Source organism: Pithys albifrons, chromosome 1 (genome assembly GCF_047495875.1).
Source record: "Pithys albifrons albifrons isolate INPA30051 chromosome 1, PitAlb_v1, whole genome shotgun sequence".
Lineage (NCBI taxonomy): Eukaryota > Metazoa > Chordata > Aves > Passeriformes > Thamnophilidae > Pithys > Pithys albifrons.
The window spans coordinates 88,205,628-88,231,387 of NC_092458.1; the positions used below are offsets into that span (position 1 = coordinate 88,205,628).

The 25,760-nt window shown below is 48.2% G+C and overlaps 1 protein-coding gene across 2 annotated transcripts in view; it reads left to right on the forward strand.

Moving 5' to 3' along the window:
• The window catches only part of WARS2 (tryptophanyl tRNA synthetase 2, mitochondrial), a 46,378-nt gene extending 38,723 nt beyond the window's left edge, over positions 1 to 7,655 (forward strand). For both annotated transcript variants that reach the window (XM_071559547.1, XM_071559556.1), the window contains exon 6: positions 1,065 to 7,655. In XM_071559547.1, coding sequence (XP_071415648.1) covers positions 1,065 to 1,513 — 449 coding nt within the window. In that variant the 3' untranslated portion in view covers positions 1,514 to 7,655. The remainder of the gene's footprint in view (positions 1 to 1,064) is intronic.
• The last annotated feature ends 18,105 nt before the right edge of the window (positions 7,656 to 25,760 follow it).

A 25,760-nucleotide genomic window follows, 5' to 3' on the forward strand; every position in this document is an offset into this window, starting at 1 on the left:
AATAAAAAGCTCAATTTGAAAAAAAAACAAAACAAAAAGGAACATTTCCCTTTGCTTATGAAAAGCATTCCTTCATAATTTCATAAGTATATGCAAACCAACAAAATATCCTAGATGAATGGAGAAGTTAGGGACCTGTTCAGACTCATTAGCTGTAGGCGATGGAATTATGTGGACTCCTTCAAATTTACAGAAGAGACAGACTTTGCCAAAAGGTGGTTCAGAACGGAGCACTTTCTGGGGCAGTCTGAATTATATGTTGGAAAACCCCTTTCCCTTTCATTGAGTACACAGGCCATCTGGGAGGAGTATGCAGGTAATTTATTGGCTGTGTTAGGTGTCTAAAAACAACTGGTGCGAATACTCTCTAGATCAGTGATGCTTTATGTACTCATAAATGATGTTTCTTGATGAAAGACTGAAACAGTTTGAGTTAATGCTGTTAAAGTACTTTGCAATATTCCCCTAATGCTACCATTCTATTTCATGTAGATGCATATATTTTAGCAGTTTGTACAATACCCTAACCTTTCTTATTTAAACAGTACTTTACCTCTAATAGAGGTGGTTAGTGTTCAGTTAAAGAATTTTAATAACTGCCTTTATTAAGATTTAGAGAATTACCAAGAGATTTTGGGTGGAAGAGTTTCACAAAGTAAGGAGATAAACTGTTCTGGGGTTCTTTTTTACCTGTGGATTTAATCTGTTTCTCCACTGCTCAGAATGTTTCAGTAATGTGCAGTCCATGCGCTCCAAGTAACTTGTTCCCAGTGCCAGTAATACAAGGAAGGAGAAGTTTGGGGGGAAAATCAGCATGTTAACCACAAAATAGGAGGAGTCCCAGCAGAAGTTTCTGCTTAGTGAGAATGAGAGAGATGGAGATTTCAGTCAGTTTATGGAAGGGGAAAGGTGGCTTCCTTCTAAGGCCATAAGGAATAAATAGTGCATAAGTGATTGTGCACACAACTCATTTTTGAGGAAGAATAAAGAGCTTCATCATGTGTTTTTATCAACTGTTGTAAGAAACCATTGTCTGCATTCATAATTACTCTTTTTTTTTTAAGGTACAACCAAGAAAATAAAATCCCTCAGAGATCCAGCAGTGAAGATGTCCAAGTCAGACCCACAGAAGTTAGCTACTGTTAGCATAGCAGACAGCCCTGATGAAATAGTGCTGAAGTTTCGCAAAGCTGTGACTGACTTTACCTCTGAGGTGACCTATGACCCAGCCAGTCGCCCTGGTGTCTCCAATCTGGTGTCCATTCATGCTGCAGTAACAGGGCTTAGCATCAAAGAAGTGCTGCACCAAGCCACTGGTCTCGACACTGCTCACTACAAAATGGTGGTAGCAGAGTCAGTTATTCAAAAATTTGCACCTATCAGGAATGAAATCAAGAAACTCCAGGAAGACAAGTCCTATCTGATAAAGGTTTTAGAGGATGGAGCAGAGAAAGCCAAAGAACTGGCTGCTCCCATCTATCAAGAAATAAGAAGACTGGTGGGATTTCAATAGAAGCTGCTGAGTAGTTGCAAGGACTTTTGGATCATGGGACAGACATTTTGTTATTTGTAACAAAATAATTTATTAATTATTAATCATTTTGGTTTGAAACTAAAGCTTTTTTCTTGGAAGATCCAAGCAGAATGTTGAAAGTGATTCTTTAAAAAATGTGCATATTTCCAGTGGGACCATCCTTAAAAACTTGCTTGGATAGTCAAAGAGGGAGGGCAGAAAGCAATCACAATTCACAAAGAAATTGTGCAAAAGCCTATATGGAGTTTGGGATTTTTCCATTGGCCACTGCAAGAAGCTGAACTATGGGTGAGGTGACCAGAATCAGAACGAAGATTTGTAATCCTTTCAAGAGCATACTTAGCTGTGCATGTAATCTTGTTACAGATGGATAATTCATACCATTGGGACTTACTTAGCTTTGATATGGTCGTTGAACATGTTTTGGAAAACCAGAATAAAAGCAGAGACTTATAAATAAATGCTCAGGGTGATGAGGAGAGAACTTAACTGCTTTTCCCTATTATGTCTTCAAATTCAGTGTGACTTCAATCTAAATAGTTTGTGTGAAGGGAGTCAGTGTGTCCCTCTAAAACTCACTGGATGCTGTGCTTGATGACTTCTTTCATAGTCACTCCAAAGAATCCAGAAAATGGATTTGAATTTCACTTCTGCCACCTGTGTCATAATGCTGGTGAGGTCCAAAGTACTTCAGTGACAAATTATGTGATTCAGCTGCTCCTGTTCCGCCTGCTGATTTGTTTAGCAGAGAGTTTCAGGATTTTCAGTTCAACATCAAGTCTAGGATTGCTTTAGAAAAGGTGTAGAGAAGAGATAATCATGATTCAAAGAAATCTTAGGTTGAGAATCAAAGAACTTTTTATAAAGTTTACAAAATTGTTTGTTTGATGCAATTTTCCGAATTCAGAGCCAGAGTGAAGTTAAATAGATCTTTATGAACTCTTCATTACTGAGCCTCAAGAAGGCCTGATTGTGGGAGAATAGTATTAGCATGCACTGATCTTAGGCTGCACAAGATCCACAGACTGGGACCCACAGACCATGGTACTTGTTGTGGAATGTGTGGCATGGGGGAATTGCCAAAATGAGACACCACATTCTGAAGAGAGGATAGTAGTACATGTTAAAAGGTAATGAAAGCTGCTGGTCCTGTGCCAGTGTATTTAACTGTATCATTACACTTCATGGTGCTGTGTATGAAATTGCTATACTGTAATGTAAATTGAGTTAATCCTGTGCTCTGGCAGCTCATAACCATTATATGCCTGTGGCATTTGTCATGAAGGATTGCAGCTCTTACTGAGCTACTAAAACCAGAGGAGGAGGAGATGTTTCTGCATAGGGCAGTTGTTTGTTTGTTTGTTTTTTAAGAATTCACTATTTACTTAATTACAGTGAGTTGATTCAGAAAGAAATATTTAATTTTCCATAGCATGAAGTTGAGAAATGACATGTCCAGATCCGTGCAGAGACCTGGTTTATTTGTTAGGGATCTCAAGAAGAGAACTGCCATGGAAGAACTTGATGATGACAGAGTTTCTAAAGTTAGTCAAGACTAGAGAAGCAGAATGGATGGAGACAGAATGATCAGAAACCAAACTCAGTATAGACAAGTCCAAGGTAATGTCCTCTGGAAAGAATAAGTATATTCAGTAATTGTCCCTGGTTTTAAATAAGGTTGTAGCAGATTAGGAAGGGGCACAGTTATAGCTGTGCATATTTAGGTAGTTTTACAAAACATTTGTCAGTGTTTAATAGCTGCATTAGTCTGCATGGAAACTAAGACAAAAAATTAAGACACACAGTTACTGCTGCATACTGACTTGGCATAAAGTATTTGCAGTGGCACGGTTCAATATGGATTGGCTTCTGCAAAGGTCCCACAATACCTTCCTTAAGAGAAGCTAAAACAGGGCTCATGAAGAGACTGAAAATCTTTGAATAGTTTCTATCTGTACCTCTTTTTTCACTAGCAAAGATAGGAGAATATATTCAAAAGATAAATCATAGCTTCAAGGTGCCTTTCCACTTCTGATACTCAAATCACCTAACATATAGGGTTACCATTCAACACACCTTCTTTGCAGTGGAAAGGGAATAGGAGCATTCATGGAAGGGAATAACATCAACAGGCAGTTCTGGTTTTCTATTAAAACTATTCTGAGCAATCTTTCCAAAACAGATTTTTTCAGAAAATCATGTCGGTGAAGCAGGAGAAAAACTTCAAAAGAGCCTTTTCTTTGTTGTAGGGCTTTAATGCATTACATATTTAGCAGTATTTCAAACAAATTCCCTAATTTGTCTCTTTTTAATTCAATAATCTATTGGGAGGGGGGGCTTCCCTTTATCCCATCAGTCAAACAAACCTTACTTTCCTGACCTATTTCCTTCAAGTAAGGAAATACACCTGTTTTTTCAACTTCAGGAAAATTAAACTTTTGTAAAATGAGTATGTTCACCTACTGATGGTTGACTTAGCTTTTTTAGTTGCTCCTGTGGAGGAATTCTCAAAATAAAAGCTCTATTTGCTCTGTGAAATAATCACAATGTAGATGTTTGCAGGTATCTGTTGCCTATTTCAGTTTTCTTAGAGCATGGCTTTTCTGCAAAAAAAACCAAGCCTGGGTTCCTCTTTGCATTTCTTGAGCCCTTTGCTTCATGTCTCGGAAGAGTTTGGCAGGAAGAAGCTGAGCTTGAAGCAATATGTGCGCAGTACTCGCATTAAAAGTTGTTTGATTTCAAGCTATTCTGATCTCTTTATTCTTCTTCTACCTCCTTGTTTCCTCTTCGGAACATTTTTGGAAGCACCCATTCTATGTGGTGTTCTGTGACAGCGTTTACATTAACAAAGTAGTGCAGATGAATTAGAGAAGCTGTTTAGAGAACAGTTGTTGGAGAGGGCTTGATGCTACATATTTCAGAATTACTTGTTTCACAGGAACTCTAGTGCAGTATGCTGGAGATTTACTGGTTGCTTGCATCTGGAGTGCAGTAGATGCACTCCTGAAATGCATTTTCATGTTTATTTTTACCCAGATCACATTCCTTGAGACCTCTCTGGAATATCAAGTGAAGTGCAGTAGGTGGGAGCAGTGGGGAGTTTCTGCAGAAGAACCCACCTGATCCCAGCTCCACTACTGATACAGGCTGTGGTATTGCGGAAGTCATTGTAAGGCACTCTCCCAGGACTGGCTGAGAAAAAGGTTCAAATACATCTTTCCTAGTTGAAGAAAGAAGAGATGAAAGGTGGAGAGGTATCCTTATGACTCACTGTGTTACTCTTTGAAGAAAAGGAAGCTGAAACAACAGTCCTTTATTTCAAATATGTGCAGTAATTTGTATCTTAGTCTCAAAATTTCTTCTTTTGCCATTCCTGTATGTTAGTGCATATGAAGTACATATGTAATGGTTGGGATCTGCAGTGTCAGACATCACATCTCCTGGTAAGCTTCACTTACCTTTAGAGATAAAAGGGCAACTGCACAGTGAATAATTTGCAAAGATGTAACTGAAACATTTATACACTTGAGACATTTATCTTTGTGGTCAGTGGTTCCTTGGAAGTCATTGCTTATCAGAAGATGCTGAGTGAGTCTGAGTTCGGTGCTCTCAGTTTTTGAGATTTTTAAATTTGAGAACAATGTTTTCTTCAGCAGAGACTCCAAATTATGATTAGCCTCATAAATTAACTCTGACACTGTCCAGTATACATTCCTGCCTCAAATAACTGAAATGCCTGTATATTGTGCATTATACTGGAATTTTATGTGGTTGAAGTATGCTCAGTTTTTAAACACTGTGATCTGGCTTCTCCTATTCTCCAAAAGGCCTTGTGCATAATTCTGATTTGATGTGTGTTTATCTACAGACAATTTAAGCAAAACTCCTCAAGGTTATGTTTGCATCCATTGAAGGTTAAGGCCTTCATAAGAGTGAGCTGGAAGTCTAAGGAAGGGCAGTGAAATGGGATCCTTAGGGACTGACCTGCATCTGAATGTTTTGGGACCATAGGTTATCAAAGCAGAAGTTTTCTTATCTTTGGTCAGGGCCTGACAACAGCACAGCAGTAAATACTTCTAATGAAAGCTTTTATGTCATCATAATAGGAACTCTGAATCTGATTTATTGAGGACTGTACTATAACATGAATCTTTTAACTTTTCTGGTCTCCACAGTTTGCTAGATGTTTATGATGGCAGAAATCTGTTTGGAAACCATTAACCAAAGCCACATCTAATCCTCGGATCTAAAGCCTTTGGGTGTTTTCCCGAAATGGGGATTTCACAAAACAGTTTATTATTTATAAGCTACAGTACCAATTTCAGTAGTTGCTGTAGGATCAATAAGAGCCAGAGCTCCATTCTGAATGACTCACTCATATATTTCATTACTGCTCTGATGCACATTCTGCATATCCATATGGCTCAAGGATCATGACAAAACTCAGAGAAGGTCTGTGTGTGGTTCTGGTAATAGCAACAATATGGACCCCGGCGGGTTTGAGTCTTGAATCTAATGAGCGTGCTCTTTCAGTGGTCCAGCTTGGTTAGATTTATGTTCAGGACAACAGATGATCTTTCACCATTTTGATCTCTGCATTTGAGTTCCTGGATGCTCCCTAAACATAAACTGTTTATGTCTGATTGACTGCTTCACAGAGAGAAACAGCAAGCTGGCATAGAGAGTCTGGTGGAAAAGCTTTTCTGTTCAGGAAATATATTATCTGTTCTTGACAGGAAAACAAACCCTCTTTCTGCTGTGTTGGACCATGTAATTTCCTTTAAATTATTTGATCTGTTCATTCTTTTGGGGTAAACTTGACAGTAGCTGCAAGAAGAGTGACAGTGTATTGTGTAGTCAAAAGCCTTGGAAGGACCCCGACATGTCTCATCAATTCAGAAGTCCTTTACATACTGGGATTCTACTGGTTGCATCAGCTAGTTTTGGGGAAAATATTGCAACAAAGCTGTAATCATATGTGACATTAATTGATCTAATGAAAGCTTTTGTGTCTTGGTTTGGTTTTGGGGATTTTTTTTAACTCACTAGGCTGTGAGAGAAGATTTCTCTTAAACTTTGAATTCCCAATCAAGCTTTCTATCGCCTAGTCCTGTCTGGGTGACAGCTGAAGGAATCAAAAATTTATTGCCACAAAAGATTCTGTTCTGATTCTCACTGTCTTTTCTGTCATTTTGTGTGTTGCACTAATGAAAGGTTTGGCAGATGAGTATTTATTCTGAGAAATCATTCTACCTGCAACAGTAGATTGCACTATTATGAAAACAGAAGATTCACTGATCATTGCACTTTTAGGGAGCAGCTTTGTTTTCATAATTATTTTGTATAAAACTGAATACCAACCTCCTGCACAAAGGGATGAGCATGTGTGCCCAGGTACAATAAACAGTTTAACATCTGGGAAGATATTTTTGCTGCTATGTTAAATTGCTGTCACAGAACACCATGACAGAAGTTGAGATTATCCACTACATGAGTGATCTTGTGCCACTTGTGAACATGAAGCTAAGCACTGAACTTAATGTCACTTGTGCTCTCACCACTCCAGCATGGCTGTGAGACAGGAACAGCAAATGTGTGCCATACCAGAAAGCTCAATCAGTTCCACATGTGCTATTTTTGCTGTATCTGCAAGATGAAATGTCAGGGCAAGAGTTCCAGAACTGAAATCTTTAAAGATTATTAAATGTTTGGGAGTAACAGCATGCTTGTAAAGCCTGGTTTATAAAGCCTATGATAGCACAGATTCATTCATACAGCTGACATGAGAAGTCATGTTGCTGAATGTGGCATAAAATAAGCCATCTGCTTCCTTGATACAATAATGTAAAGACATTGTGAGTCTACTATGAAGGGTTACTGGATTAACCTTTACAGGTGGAAAGTAACAGCTTATCATACTCCAAGGTAGTACCACATCTCTCTCAGGATCCTAAACCATTCTGAAAACAGATGCTCACTTTTCAGGTGGGGACTTAGGGTTATACAAAGCACAGACAAGATTCTGAGTGGACAGTGTCACTTGTCCTACAGGCTGTTGTATCTATGACTCTCGGTTCCATTTCTGTTTGGTGTTACTTTATTGTCATCCAACAGTGTGAAATGATGGTTACATGCTGATAAAATTAATGAAACCTCTGAAACATTGAATTTATGTTCTCTGCTATCTTTGGTGAAAACTTCTTTCCTGATGCCCCAAGACTTATGGAAAGAAATTGTTAAGCTAAAGACACGTGAAACTTACCCGCATCTTTTTCAGATGTATTTCAAGTCTCTCTTCATGGTGTTTGCTGAATGAATAGCAAAGATTTCAATAAGTGCCTCTTGAGTATTCAAGCCAGAAAAGATCTATGAGTGGGTTGGAGTTTGCTCTGCCCACACTTACTCCTTTATGGCCTATCTGGCAGATGTTCCTACAGCAAGAATGGGAGAATAAGCAATTTTCTGCTTAAGCTTGTAGGCCAAATGTAAACTGTAAGTGGCAGTCATTATTTTTAGACAGTTCTCATCAACTTTCTCTTACTGACAAAACTGCACGTCCTCAAGGTTAAAATTATGCGGATATTCAGGGGGGAAGAGGCATGTCCTGCCCTCCAGCTCTTCTGGTCATAAAGTTACTCCTGAGATTCTTGCTCCTAAATGGAGGCTATGCTTTTTTCTTCCAAAAAGAAGCAAGATGTGTAGAGGTAATCCTGAACTTCAGTGGTTGTGTCTCTTAAACTAATCAGTTGTATGTTCCTGGGGCATACGTGGAATCCACATATACAAGGCATCTCAAAGGACCATAGTTTTAACTATCATTTTGGTGCACAGAAGGCTTCTCCCCATCACATCAAGAATACTTCTCAAGAAGCATGGGAGTTTCTGTATAGTCACAGGCTGAATGCACTGGACACGAACAACTAAACCCATTGCTGTCTCAGAGGCAGCACTTTCCCTTGGCATGCATGCTGGCAGACAAGTAAGAAGGGCCTTGCTTGTTGGAGAGGATTGCTACTGCCATTAGACAATTGATCCAAACTGTAACACTCCTGGCTTATGTTCAGCAACATGAACCCAGAGAAGGAAACTCTGAAGTGGATCAATTTACTACCTGTGCTTCATAAAGGCCACAGGTTGTGCAGGGTTGGTGTGACCTGTTGGGAAAGTATCATTTTGTTGTTTAATAACCATTACCAAAACGGCCCAAGGATATGGCGGTATCAAGATCTTGAATCTCTTTGAAAGAAAGGCGGAGAGAGTTGGGCCTCTTCAGCCTCAAGAAGAGATGTTTGAGAGGGGACTTCAATGTCTGTAAGTATCTGAAGGGAGGATGGGCAAGAGGATGAAGCCAGGCTCTTCTTGGTGGTGCCAAGTAATGGGACAAGAGGCAACAGGCGGAAACTGGAATGTGGGAAGTTCCATCTAAACATGAGAACTTCTTTCCTGTGCAGGTGACCAAGCACTGGAACAGATTGCTCAGAGAGGCTGTGGTGTCCCTCACTGAAGATACATAAGAACCCTCTGGATGCAATCCTGTGCAATGTGCTTGAGGACAACAATGTTGAGTAGGGAGGTTGGATCAGGTGACCCTCTGTGATCCCTTCCAGCTTTACCCATGCTTTGGTTACGTGAATTCAGATGTGTTCCTGACTTTTATGTGGGTTTTCCTGGCTCCCTGAAGATGAAATGTGGGTTTGCAGGGGACTTACTTCTAATGGGCTTAGTTCCTACAGACAAACAGAGTTGTTAAAATAGACTTCAGAGTTACAATATATCTGTAAAGCTTGACAACAAATTGAGGTGATGGGCATCGCTGCTATTTTAATCCACTTTGCTTACCAGCATCACAGGCTGGCAGGAGTAGATACTTCATTGTTTTCTATTTAAGCCAACAAGGTCCTGACTCAAAGGGCTTCACCCTACCTTCTGCTTGTCTTTGAGGAGATGGGTTAGCTGAAGTGTGAATGTTGTCTTTGTGGTTTATGAGGATGTTTCAGTAGATGCTGGGTGGTTTGTCAAGGGAGATCTCTAGGTGGCCTGAGATTTAGCAGATGCTGTAAGGTTACCTCTCTTGAAATCAAAAAAGGTAATGTAGCTGCAGATGACAATGTAGCTGCAAATGACAATATTCCCTATCAGCTTCATAGACTGTTTTGCTACAGCTTCATAGAAAACAATGCAATGTGCATCAGCAAGGCTATTTGGGTATGTTGTTTTTAATGTGATTTTGGTCTTTGTTGTCTGCCTTGCAGTATGCTGTTCTTTTACAATTTCTTCTGCACAGAAGAGTTTTGCTCTTTGGTTAAGCAAAGAAAGTCTAAAAACTTATTTTACTTTTTATTTCTTTGATGCATTTGAGCAAGTTGCTTAACTGTGCTTTGCCTCAGTTTCCTCAATATGAATGAGGCATAGGAGACTCCATTACACAGATATTGGGAGGCTAAACTAATATTTGTCAAGCATTCACAGCCTTCCAGTTGAAGATGCCCTCACTTGGCACTGAGTTACAGTATTTCTTCCTGAGATGCTCTGTTAGTGGTGCTTGTGGCATAAATAAATATAGTGAAAAGTGCTGGAGGGCAGACAGTTCAGTACAGAGTAATAAATAACGCATCCAGTGAAAGCATCAAAGTTGTCTGCTTTACAGAAACCTGCAGGCTATTGCTTTCTAACTTGATACTCTTTGTTCTGCTGCAAAATGCCTGAAAAGGTCCCAAAAGAAACTTACACCACAATCTCTACTGCAGCTCCTTAATCTTTGTCTCCTCCTTGCAGCTTGAATGCAAGGGCCTCTGCAAGGATCTGATATCAAAAGAAGGGTAATGCCACTACAGGGAGGGGGGGAAAAATTACTGAATTTCCTGAATAGTAAATAGTTTGGGTTGGGCCTTGGTGGGGTTTTCTGTTTTTTTTAGGGAGCTAGTTCTTCTGCTCTTGGGCCTCGCACTGCAGGAGGGTATCCCTACGGTGGACGCCCCTGTCTGCCGTTGTTGCAGGACTCCCACCGCTCCCCACCTCGAAACTGGCAGCCAGCGCAGAAAACTGGTTTGACAGGGAAGGTGTTGCAGGAGTTAAGCGGCGGTGGGGAGCATTGCTCGGCCTCCATTGGGGGGAAGGAGCTGCGTCCCGCGGGGGTCCCGGCGGGCGGGGGAGCGCAGTGCACGGCGAAGGGCGCCAGGGGGCAGCCGCGAGCCCGGGGGCTGCGGGAGGGGGGTACACGCATCATCCCCTGCTCCCAGCCCAGGACCCTGGTTTCTCGTGACACGGAGCCCTAGGCTGTTTTGCCTGTATCCCACTGCTCTGACGGGGGCGAGGGAGCGGGCTCCGAGCTCCGCGGGTGCAAGGAAATGCAGTTCAGGCTTTCAAACTAGCCCTTCGGGGGAGTGAGCCCGGCGCAGCCCGTATTGCAGGGTGAGTGCGCAGTGTCCCATCAGCCCGGTGCCGCGGCTCTGCACAGGGACTGGACTGTGTTCCCGAGCTCCCCGTAGCCTCTGGGCTCCCAAATGTTAAAAAGCAAACAGGAGGCGTTCTGATGCTCAAGTTGTGCGTCAAGGGCCTTTCCGAGCCCCTTATTCTGTCCCTTTCTCCCTCCGGGACGATGCTTGCTTACTTCACGAAACAGCCCCAGCACTGAAGGCTATCCCGACACCTCCGCTTCCGGAAGGTCTCTTTCTTCAACCTCCACTAGATTTCAGAGCAGGAAAAGGGGCAGCCCCTGTTCCTTTTTCGGGATGGTGAAGTTGTGCAGGGGAAAGGAGTGTGACTCGAGTCCCTCTCGGTCCGTCCCTCTCCCGACGATTATTCCCCAGCTCTTACTCTCAAGCGAGCCGGAGGCTGGGGATTATGTCAATAGCCAAGTGGTTAAAAACATACGTGAGGGTAACTGTGCAGCGTCGGTCATATCTGCTCATCGGGAGTTATTTACTAAGCCCTCCCCGTTTCCCTTAACACGAAAAATACGAGACGAGCCGAAGATTGGCCCAAGCCGCCACTTTCGTAACGTGGAGAAAGAGAGAGAAGCGTTCTGACGCTGTCCGGGAAACCTTTCATTGCTTGGTCTTCAAGGCTCCACAATAGGAGCGACAGGACAAAATACACCTGATCCTGCTAATTGCAGCGAGGAGAGAATCTACCAGCCTTCTTTCATTGCAGTATGAGCTCTAATACACGACCTTTTCCTCTTTCTTGGCTTTATTCGTTCCCCACCGCCTCTACTGGGGCTAGCTAAATATGCCTTCGGAATAAAAGCAGAGACGTGGGGTTTGGAAAGCCACTTCTGATCCTGCCTGTGTTTCCCAACCTTGAGCCCCTCTCAGACTGGCAATGCGATGCTAAATCTCCAGTGGTCCTGCATCTCCTCGCCTCCACGGAGTCGGAGTATTTCAAGTCTCCAAGCCCCGGCGTGACGGGAGAGGTGATGGAGGAAGGGGCGAATCCGGAGCCCTTCACCTCTGCTGTCGTCCTCGGGCCCCAAGCCCGTGGGCGGGCAGAATCTCACGCCTCTGTATCCCCATACAGGGACTTTCGAGGCAGGCTTAATGCAAGGCAATGATTGCCTTCATCCTCTTTCGGCCAAAGCGAGTGAGTTTTGCTGAGGCAGGGAATAAATCTGCCAGTTAGCGAGCACCCTGTCATGTATCATTGCCCACAGTTTGAACACTTTGGAATTAGTGGAAATACCCCGGAGACAACGTGCGTGGGGAAGCGGGGGAGGGCAACAGCGGCGGGCTGCAGTGCTCGGTCTTTTAAGCATCTCCGCGGGGAAAATTACAGAAACTTCCCTACAACGAAAACCAGTTTAGGAGGGGAAAGAACATAGAAAACAATTAGTGAGTTGGTACGTTTCGAGAAATGAAGACTTGAGAGTCCAGCACCATTCCGTGCAGGGTGCAGCGTTAGTTGCCGTAGATAAATCCCTCTGCTCATCCTTCTCTCGGCGAAGCCTGGCTAGTCCTGCTGATGCCCCCGCGGTCTCGGCTGAGGCTCCGTGTGCTGGAGCCCTCGGCGCTGCAATGCAGAGGGCGGGTAGTGCATCACTCCTGCGACTCGGAGCAGCTGGTCTCTCTCCCCTGCCCTCCTGGTCCTCATCCCGAGTGGGGAGTCTTCGCACCCATCTTCTCCCGAGGTCCCAGGAATCAGCTCTACCGACTATCTTTTCAACCCCTTATTTCGGGCGGCTGAGGTGCATACATCATAGTGCCTCGCAAACTCTCGCCAGGCGTTATTGTGTCCGAAATAAATTCTCAAAACAAGCATTTGCCTCCCAAATACGGATATAATCTTCACGGTCTTTCGTTTTAATGAATTCCATTGAATCAGTGCGGCAAAGCTCTTTATCTTATAGTGCAATTCAGAATGTGGCGTTGTACACATATGTTTTAGTTTTTTCGCCCTGATTTTTGAGAGCTGAGCAGCTTTGAGCCGAGAAAGGAGTATTTATACATATTCGACTCCTTGCACATTCTAAGGGTCTGCAATAGTATAGGATATTTCGGGAAATCTGTTTGGGCAGAGAGATTAAACAAAGTCTAGGGCAAATGCCGATTCCGAAGAAGTGAGCCTATCCTTAAGACAGAGCTAAAAATTCCCTGAAAATTTGTTGCTGCTGTTGCTGAAAATAGGCTAAGCACGGAGTGATCAATTGTGATGGCAAATGGATCACGAATAAGAGTTAAGAGCTGGTGTGAAAAAAGAAAAACATATAAAGGAAAAATACAGAAGGTACAAAGCCGCTTATAAGAGGATGCGTACAGAGTCGGGAGTGCTGTGGGCGTGGGTCTCGCATGCAGCGCGGGCGTACCTTGCAGGGGTGGAGGCAAAGGGCAATCGAGGGGGGGAATTGCCTGGCAGCCTGCCCGCAGCCACCAAACAGGTACGGCCTCCTCGGAGCTCTGAAAGAGCCGGGGGCTGCCCGCCTGGGAAGGCATATTTGGGAACCCCGCGGCCAACAAAATCTCGCTGCCGAGCCCCAGCAAATCGCCCCTCTTCGTGGCCCCAAGAGAGCAGCGGCGCTGCGAGGGCTCCTCGCGCAGCTCCCGAAACTTATCCCAGCATGCAGCCTGCACCCAGGGGCTCTCCTGCCTCTCACGCCGCGTGTGTCACTCTGTGTGTGTGGGGTGGGAGGTGGAACCGTCCTCTGTGTGTGTGTGTGTGTGTGTGTGTGTGTATGCGTTAGTCTGCCGTGTCCCTGCCTGGTTTCTCTTTGAAGGCATCTACAAGTGTTGTCTCCACACGACCCGCTGGCAAGGCAGAGCGGGTGAGTATGAGCCCCTGGTTGTGACCCTTCTTTGTGCAGTGTCTGAGCTGCCAGGCCGTCTTGTCTGGAGTGTGATTTTTAAGTTCAGCTGATAAGGAACAGTTTACTCCGCGTTCTCCTTCTTCCTCTGTACTTGACAGGGAAGTGTCGGTGCAGTTTTATTTCTAGCAAACCAATGCCTGCAAAAGCGATGTATACTTCAATCCAAATAAACGAATTCGAGTGAGCTCCACTCTCAGAACTGTGCCACTCCCTTCTAGACTGAATTCAAATTCCCTTTTTTAACTCGTAAAATCTGTTCATGTGTCTGCCCGCTACTCTGTCCGTCTATCTACCTTTGGGATTGGACTTTCTGGGGCAGACAACCCAGGTCAAACCACTGAATACTCAAGTTTATATCCAGACCTTTTCGGTTTATTTTGGGTGAGTTTAGCCTCAAGCTCCCTTGAATTCGTTCTTACTTCAGTAATGAGACAAAAACCCATTTCCCTCCTGAACGCGTAAGGCCCCCAAACCAAAACCCAATCACAGCACTCAAAATTCAGAGGGCTTCTCTCAAGGAAATGTCGCGGCAGCGTGTAAACGAGGTGTCAACGCCTGATTATGTGAAAGGAGATAACACTGATCTTGTAGACACATTTGAAATAGGTTTGTGCTTTATTGTTGATTGGTTTGTTGTTGTTTGAAGGTTTTTTCTCCGGAAATAAACATGAGCTGATTTCTGAAATAGTATACCCCGCTAGAGTTCCCCCCTATTTTATGCTGTATGTGCCGTTACAAACGAGAGATGAACATTTTCGAGATAACATATCAGGATTAGAGGACCAGAAGAGTTAATACCACCAACCCAACTCTGTTTCTAGACAGACATATTTTGGAATATAGCAATGAGCTGAAGAAAAGGTGCTCTCCGAAAGGATGAGCCACTCGGCATTTAGCCGTGAAACTGTCTAGGAGGGAAGCTCTCCGGCTCCGGAGATCCCGATCCTGAAACGTTTGTTCTGTAGTATTTTATGGTGACTATTTGTAGGGAGTGCTCAAAAGTTTGAAGAGTCGAACTCCTGTTGCAGCTCCGCACGGGTTTACGGCTGCAAACCATGGGAGACTGTGCTGTAAAGCTCCCGACAGCTGGTGGGACACCAGGTCTTCACGCTTCATGTGGTGCCGCCGAGGTGTATTCTCTCCAGAGAGGCTTTGGGGCTTGTTCGCCGTGACGGTCTCTCGGGGAGTGGGAGGTGTTCGCTTAACCTGTTTTCCAACGCCGACGTTAAAACGAAAAGGCAGCCTTTGAAGCATCGCTTATAAGCCGCACCGTGCAGACCTGGAAACCAAGTCACCGGAGATTGGTTGTGAAACCCAAAGAGGGGATGGGGAGCCTGCAAATCTTTGCAGCCGCAAAGAGAATTAATCGCGTAACACCGGCTAGACGGCGTCCGCCCGAGCCATGCGTTTTAAAATCAAAACAAGGAGTAAAACCCAATGCGAAAACCAGAGAAGATGCAGCTACAATAAAAGTTGCTCGGTAAAGCCTGCACTGCGCAGGCCGACCCGCATGCCCACTGTCAGGGTGGAGAGGGGAAAGCGTGACCCAGAGGTGTCACATCTGCCGGCGGGGCCTGCGCCGGGGTCCCCCGGGCCGGCAGGGGAGGCGACGGGCGAGGCCACGACCACGAAGTAGAGCTGAGGATCGCGCAGCTCCACCGCCGGTGCAGTAGGCTTTGGTAGGGGAAGGATCGCCAGCAGAACTGCATGCAAAGGCCCAGAACCCATGACCGGGCCGTGCACGGCTTTTTCGCTCCTTCTGACTCAGCTCGGCCTTTTTAGCTACGAGAGGAAACTGCCCTTGCTTTCCCAAGCAGATGACAAAGCGCTGCCATTTCTCTTCCGCGGCTCCTTCTCCCTCTCTGCTTTCCTACTCTTGTCAATTAACTTCAAAAACTTCGCGAAGGTTTCTGTTTCCGAGGCTCCAGATACATCTCCTGACACTGAGGAGTCGCGATCGGCTTTTTCCTTTTCGTAGGAAACCACCTAGCCCACGGGGGTTTCTTCTCTGCTCCAAGTTCAAAGGCACGGTCCTGAAGTCGTTAAAGGGGCAAAAGGGACAAGTGTGAGGGAGGCTCTGGGTCAGGAACGCAGGGTCGAAGCCATTAGAGCCGCCGTCTCTGCGGGCTTATCCCTTACGGCCTCAGCACTTCGCTGCGAGCATCGTCCCGCACCGACCCAGGGGCTTAAGGGACTCGGGGGAGAAGGTGGGAGGAGGGAAGGAACATGTCATGGTGTTTCTCTTTGGAAACACTAAACAGGTGGCACTGAAGGCCACGGAGCGCCCGAAGAAATGACAGCGGCAGGGAGCGGGGCTTAAGGAGGCCGCCGTTTCCCCACCCTCTCTTCTCCCTTCTTGGGTTCCACGATCGCTTCGGTACCGGGGCAGGCATATCCCAACAAATAACCATTTCTCTCCTCTCCCGGGACCTGTTTCTCTATATGTCCTGCATCCCCTGTCAGCCCGAGGGTGTCTGCTGGTGAAATCTTCCCCTCGCCGCCGCCCTCTGCTCCTTCCCTGCAAGTTATTGGGTTACATTCTGCTGCTGTGTTATACGGGGCATGTGTTGGGTTGTTAGAAATCTCTATAAAAGAAAAAGACTTAATGGCAGACCGTGCCTGAAACTCGTTTCCCTACACGTTATAACACAATCCGCAGACGCCGTTTAGTAGCGACGGGATTTGGGCTAGTAGAAAGACGAGTCTCCCATTACTTCTATTTGATTGAAAGAAGAAAGTCGTGTAAGGTGTTTCCTGTCTACTTGAGATTTTGTGTGGCCCTTTAGGCAGGTTATTTCTTTGGAAAACAGCCACGGATCCCATTGTCTTATCTGATGCTTGAAAGATTGGGGAGGAGAGGAAGGAGAAAAATCATTGTTAAAAAACACTTTGAAGTTGTGCAACTGTTGCTGCTCCAATTTTTTTCTCCAGTTTCCAGATGCACCAGAAATCGTTACTTTGATCTCACAAAGCAGCAATTTATATTTTTTAATTTTTAAAAAAAATGGTTGGGTAACTCAAAGCGTAATGGCAAACATGCCGAGGATGAGGTCATCGGGCCGCGCAGGCAGGCCCGGGGAGGCGGGAGCGAGTGAGCGCCGGGAGCACAGGAATGAGGCGGCAGGGAAGAACGGGGCTTTTTCTACGAGCGAGTCTCGTTGCTGGAACATCTGCTCAGGGCTAGCTTTACATCCCTGCTCGTTCACAAGGGAGAAGTCTTTGCCAGTGCACATGGGGCTGTCTGAGCGTGCGATGAGACCTTTCCTCTAATGTTCTTATTCGAGGCTGGCGGAGGGGCTCGATGCCACGGAAATAAGAGTGCACACATTAGGTTTCGAGGAGCCCAGGAGCTATTAAAACCGAGGCTCGGGTCATGGCGAGGGCCAGGACCCGGCTTGGCAGATGGTCCCCACCCCGCTTCGTCAGAGCAGGAGGAAGATCATAGAATCATACAATATACTGAATTGGAAGGGACGTACAAGGATCACCGAAGTCCAGTTCCCGGCCTTGCACAGTACAGCCCCAGGAAACACACCGTGTGCCTCGTGAGGGCGTTGTCCAAACGCTTATTAAACTCTGTCAAACTTAGTGCTGTGACCACTTCCCTGTGGAGCTTGTTCCAATGACATAATTTCAGGCCATTCCCTCGGCTCCTGTCACTGGTCACCAGAGAGAAAAAATCGGTGGCTGTCCCTCCAGTGTGTAAGAGCCCTCTGCTTCTAGTGGTGCATGGCCAGCTCTCCTTGAGCGTTCTTCAAAAATTGGTAGCACCAGATAAAACCATGAACCTCATGTGTCGTGCAGTGCTCTCAGCTCAGGCATGCGACGCATAGGATGGCTTAAAGGCCACCTCGACCCATTGCCTCTGTCTTGTCGGATTCCTCTTGCCCAGAGGAGCCTGGACAGACATGCCGGTCCCCAGGGTCACGGCCGCCGCGGGCCCGCCGGTGATGGCAGAGGCAATACTAAGATCGGCCGGACGGGAGCAGCAGACTGCCAACTGCCTCCCTCGAAGGGACTGGGAGGACTTCTTGGGCCGCCCCCTCACTGTCCGAGCCACAATCATCTGCCTAAGTGTCTGATTGACTCCCGAGAGACCCACCTATGCGGAGGTCAGGAGTATATTTTGCTAAGGAAAATCAAATGGAAGGAAGGGTAATGGGAGGGTAATGGGAGTGTGTTTGTGTGGTGGACTCGAGAGTCACCGACACCATCACTCTCTCTGTAAAAACAGACAATGTTGAATGACCGGCGTTGAACGCGGGTGATTTTTTGCTGGGTAATTACTGCCACGGCCTGGCTTTTCTATCCCAAAGGTACCGACCCAGGTCCACCCGCTGTTCCTACAGACCACGCAAGGCGTAAACTGGCTCTCTCGGGAGTCCATCGTGCCCCCGTGGGGATGTCTCCAAAGCTCTCCAGGTTCCCAGCCTGGAGCAAGTTCTTCCCGGGCTCTGCTTCTGCCGTGCCTGGCAGTGCCCCGCTCGGGCTGAGCAGAGGATGCGCCCTTCTGCCTCTGCGCGGGTGGAAATGGACCCACAGTGACCGCATGCGAGCAGGATTTCATTGCAAGGCTGCCTGGACGAAGCTCTGGCTATGATCCCGCTGCAGCCACGGGACGAGAGGGCCTCAGCCGCTGGTCGCTGGAGAAAGGACCCAGGCAGACACCCCTCACTCGGTTCTGTTTCTCCGCGTGGGCTGGCGTGTCACTGCCCGGGAGGCCTCGGGAGTGGAGGGTCCGGCGCTGCCGCAGTCCCCGCTCCCCTGCGGGGTGCAGGCCGCTCTCTGCCTCTCCCACAGCAGGGAGGGGTGCGGGGAGATCAGCACACGGCAGTGGGAAGGCGAGATGCCCATGGGGTACAGGAGAGCTGCCAGCTGGCGGCCAGGCACACGGCCGCCCCCCACTGCAGCCTGCGGGCAGGGAAATCTGTGCTCTCCAGGGTAGGGGGCAGGCCGGTACTGCTAGAAATGGGCCCCCTCTGGCAAACTGGACAGCAGCGAGTCGTGGGTGAGGTGGTGGAATCTGTCGCGACCGTTCAAAAACCTTATTTTTAAAGGGGGAGAAATGCGGGGGGAGGAGGAAGAAGCAACAGAAATGAGATGCTGACACTGAGGAATCGCAGGGAGACATCAACAATTGGTGCCTATAGACCACATCAAAGAACTGCAGAACAACAATAAAATGCCTTGAAATACTTTTTAATGCAATGTTTGCATTGGGCAAGTCCACAAATGACGCCGAATTTGCCATCACAGGAGAAAAAAAGCAGCAGATGAGGTTTAACCAACATTTCTCTGAAACCGAACTATAGAGGGAAAAGAGAGGAAGGGAGAGGGAGAGGTTTTTATAATTCTAAAAGGCAAGAGGAGAAACCACATCAACGCAGAGCGAGTAAAATACGGCAGGGCAGGATTACCAAGGCACAGGGGAATCTTAACAAATAGACCGATATGCCACAAAACATCTGTAAAGAACAAAACTTCCAATCTGGATTGCTACGGAGGCATTTTGGCTATGAGGCTACTGCTCGGCCCTACTATTTTAAAGGAGGCCACACTTGTCCCCCTTGCGCATGCCCCCATAACCCCAGCCCCCAGGCGATTTGGAGGCACCCAGAACCTGAGGCTCGCCCCGGTAGCTGGAGACCTTTCCTGTGGCGGGACACCTCTTGCACCGATGGTGAAGAAGTGAAACGGGAGCGAATGTGCGTGCTGGCGAGGGGAAAGCCTCCGGGTTCCGGTCAGTCTCTGCCAAACAAGCAGTCACACGCAGATGAGCCCTTAATTGCTATTGTGTTTTTGTTTTCCAAAGACAGAAACCCTATTCCCCGAACGCGGCTGCAGTGTGGCACAGGCTGGCTTTGTCTGGTTGCTTGTGCGGCCGCTCTCGCCATTCTGGTCCCGCCAGACTGAAGGCCAAAGTCAGGAGTATCTATTTAGCTTCCTGCCGCCCACGCACGAGAGAATGGCTGGATTGCAGGCGGCTGAACCCTCTGCCCTGCAGCGGGTCTGGCTGCTCACCCACCAGGAGGTGAAGCCTCGATCTGTGCTAAACTGTCAGAATCCCGCTCTCAGTTTACTTCACTGCCTTCCCCCGTGGCCGAGCTGCCTGTCCCTTCTGCATCTGGCTCCCACCTCACCTACCGGCCAGCCGTGCCGGCCGAGAGCTGACGCCTGCTACCGACAGTGCCTTTCCCAAAACCGGAGCCCATCGAGTCTGAGCCGTCCGTGCTGGTTTCACACAGAACCTCCCGGTTGCTGCGCCCACGCCGGGCAGCCTCGGGAAGTGCTGTCGGACTTCCAGCCTTCGCTGTGGCCGGCCGGGGGACTCCGCTCTCCCCTGCTGCGGAGATGTCCCTGCGGTTCGGCACCCGGGAACAGGAGCTAGTTGCTGAGCACCCCCTCCTCAAAATAAAGTTCTGCGAGAGGCTAAAAGACGACATTGCGGAAGAGGGCAGGGGAGAAAGGGCTCCCGGGCCGCGCTGGGCAGACCGGCCGGTGGCCTGTGTCTCGGCCGTCCCGCTCCCCCGGCCCTCGACTCCCCACCGGCCCCCGACTCCCCACTGGCCCCCAGACCCTCGCCAGCCCTGGCCGGCCTGGTCTCGCTGCGGCTGCCGGGCCCGGTGTCCAGCGTCACAGCCTGAAAGCGCTGGGGAATGGACTCTGCTCCCCGGGGGTGGGCTGCAGGCTCGGCCCTCGGGCTCCTCCTCCTTGGATGCCACACGCCGCTCCTTGACCCGGGACGATTCCGTGCCCACTCTGACAGGGACGTGTCAAGGGCGAGCACAGGGCAGGGAGAGAGGCCTTGCGGCGGGACGAGCATCGCTCACTCTGCCGAGCTCGTTGCTAAGTGGTCTAGGCCCCTTAGAGGCATGGAGAGAGAAGATAATTTCGCTTATAGTATCGTGATAGAAAGTGACCCCGACAGGAATGCGGCCGGCACTGAGGCGGGAGCGGGGGGATGTCTCTGGGTTTGCGCGGCTTTGCGGGGAATTAGCGGGATCGGCTGTGGGGAACTGAGGAAGCTGAGCCGACAGAGGGGTAAAGGTTCAGCTGGATCAGGGGGTGTCCCACGGCGTCATGGTCCTACTCCCTCCATTCGCTTCCAAGGTTTCTGTCTTCTAGACGGGAGAAGTTCCTGAGAGGAGTGCAGGTCGAACGGCAAAAAAAGGGACCACAGGCAACAGGAGAAATTCCTCCCGTGGCTGCACAAAATTTCTTCCTGGGAGAACCCAGTCCCCAGCAGCTATAAACTATATACAAACAGTATTGAAAGCCAATAAAATCTTGCTTAATAATAAATCTGGGTCAATTCAGGGCGCGGAGCAAGAGCGGGCAAGGTTTGCGATGCAAAAAAGGACCCCGGGTCGGGGCTCAGTGGGGCATGACCATTTTCGGGGGGGCTGGAACCACGTTTTTGGCGTGCCTGTTTTACACAGCTGTCTTGTTTCACGTGGCTCAAAATAAGCCGTATTTGAAGTTCCTGAGTTGTGCCACTAACATTGCTCGTGAGAAGGCCCGAGACTGCTCTGCTGCTTCTGTAGTGTTGTCTAGCATTGATAGCACGTCGGGATAAACTTCTGTTTTCCATAGTGGGAGGATTACATCCTGCGGCCACAGATCTTTTAAACAGTTCCATTAAAGTCTTCTCCGTTTTGGGTTCGGCTCTAAACGGGACTGTTTGCAATATAGCACATCATGTATGAGGTACGGGAGCGCAGAGACCTCTCTTGGTTCAAAGGGCTTTGCCATGAAGGGAAAAAAATCCCCCTCCTTTTTTTTTTTCCCCAAACACACATTGAAAGGCTGTGGGCAGCTCGGCTTTCTTCCCTGGAAAAGCGGGCTTTGGATCCCGTCTCCCTAACAAGGGACCAGTTGTCCGCCTGCAGCGCCCCATACGAGAACTCTTGTGCTCAAGTCTCGCAGCGTTTTCTGGGGTATGCCGCTTTTTAGGCGTGTGTGAGGCGTGGGGACAAGAGCGGGACACAAGGGGCAACGCGGCTGTCAGGTGGTCCTGCCTGGCCCCGGGGGAGGTGAAAACACGGTCTCCCGCTCCTCCTTCCCGGAGGCAGCTCAGGCTGAGATTGCTGCAAGGGACCTTGAGCCCTGTGTGCGGTTGAAGCCCACTCGTCTTCCCACTCATCGCATTCAGTCCCGTGGGTTTGGGAGCCGAGGGTTGCATTTGGGCTGGAAAAATAATCCAAAATAGAAGAAAACAAAAAAAACTTCAAACACCTCAAACTATCTCAAACTGTAATACTAGCAATAATCTATGAAGAAGTAGCTCTTCAACGCATCCCTGTGTAAATGCTGTTTGCTACCCACGTGAAACTGATTTCGATTTATTTCAGACGCTTTGCTGAGAATAACCACCTTTAGCCTAGAATCTCCCCGACGGGACTTGCGCGTGGGCTGCCCCACGCCTGGTCCTGGTCTGGCTTTCCTGTTGCTCCCCATATTCCTACTGCCACGCCACGTGGGACGATAGGGTAGTCATACGTGCCCCGATCTGGGTTCGGAGCAATAGGAGTCCTGAGCCCAAGAGCGGCAGGACTGAGCCCCTCGGCCTTGGGGAGATGCTTGGCGGACAACTTCCTTGGGACCGGCTCTCGTGCCCTGAGTCTGACAGGGAGTCTGGTGAAAACTCTTGTCCTACAACTTGTCTAGATACAGCCCCGCTGCTGACTTTCCCCTGCTCTTTTCGAAGTCCCCTCGCCCTCTAGACCTTCTCCGAAATTCCACAAGGGAGGTTTATTTATTGGGAGAAAAAAGCCCAAACCAAACCCAAACCAAACAAAAAAAAATCAAAAAGCTGGCAACAAACAAAAACCCCAACGCAGACCTATGAACTGCTTTGAGAACTCTCCCAGATCCTTCTCGCCGGCTAACACGTCCGAGTCCACCTGCAGACGGGGGCAGGAAGAAGGAGACCGCGAGGAAACCCCAGCGACCCACTGCAGATGAGGCCGGGAGAGCACCCGGGGGGGAAGCGGAGCCCAGTCCGCTTTCTGCTTGGCACTAGCCTCCCCCTGTGGGTGACCTCGGTTTGCTTTGCCACCTCTTCTCGGGTGGGTAGGTGTGTGTCTGTCAGGAAGGTAATGTGGCGAGTGTCAAACCGGACAAGCTGGCGTGGCTGTTCAGACACCTCTGTTCCTCATTCTCGGAGCCGAGCGGTGCTCAGTCTTTTTTTTTTTTTTTGGGGGGGGGGGGGGGGACCGCACTACTTGCCGGTGGGCTTGCCAGCGTCTGCCCGCCTTGAAGCTGCCTCTTGCCTCTCGCCATCCGAGAGCTGCAGTTACGCGGATTCACCTGTCAGCAGAGACCTCAGCACAAGGCAGGGAGAAAATTTGAGAGAGGGGTGGAAATAAATATCTTGTAAAAAAGCGGGTGGCAGGAGCGGCCGGGATTGGGTCCGAGGCGCCCCGTAGGTGTGAAGCAGGGTGTCCCAGGCAGGCGCGCCGCGGGCTGCAGCACACAGGGAGCGTGGAGCACACCACCCCGCCTGCATGCGGGTCTCACGCAAGTAGCGAGAGCTGAAAGCTGCAGAAATTTCGCGACCATGTTGACAGGCGAAGCGGGTTTGTAGGAGGCAAATGAAGAGAGAGATAATCTAGTACCCCGCTTATCGTTCCGGGGTTTTCTGAAGTTTGGCATGGTAAACACAAATACATGGCTTTTAACCCTGCCTGTGACATTTCAAGTCAGTAGCTGAGAAGGCAGAAGGGTCTCTAGCCGGGACTTTAGTCTTTGTTTGAGAGAGAAAACTGCTTTATGTGAATTATTCATCATAATTGCCTATTTCCAAACAGCTCCGCGGGGAGGCTCCGAAATGCAGTCAGGTCTGGCTAGTCCCTACGAAGAAGCGACGTCCGAAGCTGGTGGAAATTAAGGGATAATTTTAAGTTCCCGATTCGCTTCCCCACGGGGAACATTGGGGCCGGGATGGGGCTGAATGGGGGGAGAGGCCCGGAGATACGGGGCATTTTGTTGCTTTAAACCCAGAAAACGTGCCGATGCGTTTCGAATCTGCCTACTCTCCTTCTGCCGCCCCGAAAACATGAGTGACAAAAATAATATACGTGCCTTGGTCTGCAGTGCCGAAACAAGCGGGACAGAAGTCCTGGCAAAATGGAGGGAAAATAGTTGCCTTTTTTAATAGTCCAAATGCATAATCGGATTGTTTTTTTCTGTTCTGATAGAAAGCAGATAAATTTAGGAAGGGAGAGCTAAGAGAATAATTACAGGGTGAAGGTAGTTAAATTTTATTTCGAGTCCCAAAGGCAAAACCTGACATTTTATTGCAAACATCTGGAAGGCTTAAGAGACTGGCATGGTGTTTGTTTAAACACTAATAGAGATTTTTATTCTGTAAAACACAAACAAAGCCCATTTAAAAACACTTGAGACTGTAAATATTTTGCGGTGGTTCAAATCTCAAAGCCTGAGAAAACCGGGAGAAAGGGAGGGGGAACGAATCGACAGCATAATAGGGATATAATTATGAATTAGTTAATATACGCAACAATACCGTTTGTGCAGACCATAAAAATAAATTGCAGGCGTGTTTTTTTTTCCGCAGTCACAATAACTGACCCCGAGCAGCACAGGAACATCACCTCGCTCGCGTTTCCAAGCGGCGACTTGTGTTCGCTTTAAACTTGCCTCTTACGAGAGAGCCAGCCTCGAAATCCTCCGAGCCGTTTTCAAAGATAGTCGACGCTGCATTAAAGTCCAGTAAATCACTCGCTCACATTATCAGAGAGCCTTCAGCCCGCACCCGCTGACTGGTTTTAACGTTGTTTTCAATTACTAACTTTGAAAAAAAGAAATAATAATAATAATAAATCCCCCGGCTAGGTCTGGATAAAGGACCTTAAGAAAAGTTTTCCTTACTGTGGAGCAGAGTTTGAAGTTGGCTCAGCCCCTGTGAACAGCACATCTGGACAGCACTCCCGCCTCGCAACCAGTTCCCCTTATTTCTCTCTTCCCGCCTCACCCCCCAAATATTTCCATATATAAACAAATATTTTTCGAGCTTACTCTGCGACAACTGGAAAGCAGGAGTGAATGATTTCTTTATAAACCCCGGGGCCTGGCCCTGCGACCCTTGCTCCTGACACTTTATTCCAGGGAGCAGTTTCCTGGATTTAATGGGAACTACCCCCGCGAGTGAGGGTCTGGAATAAAGACCAGGCAAAGGGACGCATTCATCTCTGGCGGCCGGGGGTCGGAGTTGGATCTGAATCCAGATTAAGCCCAGGCCTCTGGTAGACTCCAAGTTTACACCGCTTGCCGCGGGGAAAGGGGACCCTCACCCCAGTGCTGTTCTGGCTGAAAGGAGCCACAGGGACCGGGTGCCGGCGACGCAGCGCGGATGCGTTTTGCTCAGCCAGATTTTGCTGCAAAAGCTCAACAGAAATACCAATTTTCCGGCTTGGGAAGAGGGAGTTTTCCTTTGGCCGAGCTTTCTCAGCGCAGGGGCCAGCGAACTCTGCGAGGGTGCAGCGTTGGCTCTCTGTCCCCCCGGCTCCCCTCATCCCCATCCCTCCCCTTTACCCCGGCACGTCCTCGTGGGGCCGCGAGGTCTCTGCAGCGTCTGTCCTCTCCCTCCGCTCGCACTGCGGAGCAGCAATGTCTTTGTGTTTACCGCTTTTGCACCGTCCGGCGCGGATAGGCAGAGGGAGGGCGAGCTGTCCTAAACCTCCTAGGTACCGGGGTAGGGGCAGGGAGGGGGGGAAGGAGCAGTCGCCGGCCGCCGTGTGTCCCTGTGATCCCGGGAGCGATGTCCGGGACCGCGGGGACCTGCTCTCCTGTCCCTGGCAAAAAGGTCTGCTCCCTGGGGTCTGACAATTAGAGGCCGTATTGGCTTAGAAGATCCTTAGTGTTTCTTCTCGCTACTGCAGAGGCTGTTCAGCTGCCAAGGCCAAG